Below are 1,503 nucleotides of genomic sequence, written 5' to 3' on the forward strand. Positions count from 1 at the left end.
GCAGCAGATTTGTTTTCTTTTACCAAAAAGTGCCTCTCTTTTCTCTGGCGCCTTTTTCTCCCCGCTGACGAACGTCATCTGCGGACGGGCTGTGGCCAGCTTGTTATGATCTGGCTGGCTGGCTGCGTGCAGTGCCCCCCGTTTGGCCTGCATCTTCGCTGCCCGTTTGCCTTCCTCTTCACTTCGCTTCGCCTTCTGTTTCTGTTTCTTCTTCAGCAGCTGCTGCTGCAGTGCTTCTCATCTCCTCAATGAGCAGTCTTTCAGTGAACTGATTCATTTCATTTCCAGGCAACAGAACAGACCTGCCATCAGAGTGGTCTCCTAGCTGTGCAGCTCTTCCTCAGCCTACATCCTTCCCTCTCCCACAGCCTGCTGCCATGCTGCCGATTTCGAGGGTAAGTTAGGCGAAGTGAAAAGCTTGGGGGAGAAAGCGAATAAAAGANTTTCAGTGAACTGATTCATTTCATTTCCAGGCAACAGAACAGACCTGCCATCAGAGTGGTCTCCTAGCTGTGCAGCTCTTCCTCAGCCTACATCCTTCCCTCTCCCACAGCCTGCTGCCATGCTGCCGATTTCGAGGGTAAGTTAGGCGAAGTGAAAAGCTTGGGGGAGAAAGCGAATAAAAGAAAGAGAGACCACACAGCACCGCTGCACAAGCTCTCTCTCTCTCTCTCTCTCTCCCGAAGTATGTGTGGCATCCTCCTCATCATCAGCATTCTTCATCCTCCTCGGCAGACCAGTCGTTGAAGAGGCAGCAGCACCACCACCATCATCATCATCACAACCACCACCATCAAAACCGATTGCCGAAAAATGGCAACTAACGAAGTTCAGGGACAAAGTTCACCAAATAGAAACGGGCGGCAGCTAGGAAAGTTGGCCCCCGAAGTTGATTGCTCACCAGCGACGAGATTAAAGAGACGCCTGAAGAGTCTTATGGATGGCAGTTCTGCTGACAATGACACTGACAATGACAATGACACCGACAACAATAGCCAACATCTGTCAACATCGGGCCATGATCATCTTAGCCAAGGAGGGTCAAAGAAGGAACGAACAAAGAAGGCTGAACAAGTGGTGGTGAAGAAGGCTACGGCTAATCCTGCTAATGTTGCCTCTCCCTCCAGCAGTGCTCAAAAGTCTCCACCGGCGGCTGCGTCTGTGAGTAAGAAAAAAGACAAAGGCCAGGAAAACTCATCACTGAAGAAGGAGAATGAGAGCAAAAGCCCGGCAAAGAAGTGCAGGCGAAACCTGGAGGAGGTCTACGATGAGATTGGCTTGATGGCTGGCTTCATCACCGATGACATCAGTAAGTGAACCTGCTGCATAACTTCCTTCCTTCTATAATTCTAACTCTAACTTATTATCATTTCACAGAACCCAAAAAGTGCTTGCCAAACTCCTCCAACCTGGAGAGGCTGTTCCAGAAGAACGACGATCAGATCAACCAACGACGACGACAACGACGACAGAGCTGCCCAAACAAAGGCACCCCAAAGAAGA

The 1,503-nt window shown here is 50.2% G+C and overlaps 1 protein-coding gene across 1 annotated transcript; it reads left to right on the top strand.

Annotated features, from left to right (window-relative positions):
• Positions 1–813: 813 nt before the first annotated feature.
• Positions 814–1,387, top strand: LOC108356713 (uncharacterized; the record flags this gene model as incomplete). The annotated part of the gene is made up of 2 exons (XM_017607812.1): positions 814–1,309; positions 1,378–1,387. Coding segments are annotated over exons 1-2 (506 nt in total), but the record flags the coding sequence as incomplete, so codon positions are not given.
• Between the last annotated feature and the right edge of the window lie 116 nt (positions 1,388–1,503).

This window comes from Rhagoletis zephyria, unplaced genomic scaffold (assembly GCF_001687245.7).
Source record: "Rhagoletis zephyria isolate East Lansing unplaced genomic scaffold, Rhagoletis_zephyria_1.1 Rzeph_scaffold_63847, whole genome shotgun sequence".
NCBI classification, from domain to species: domain Eukaryota; kingdom Metazoa; phylum Arthropoda; class Insecta; order Diptera; family Tephritidae; genus Rhagoletis; species Rhagoletis zephyria.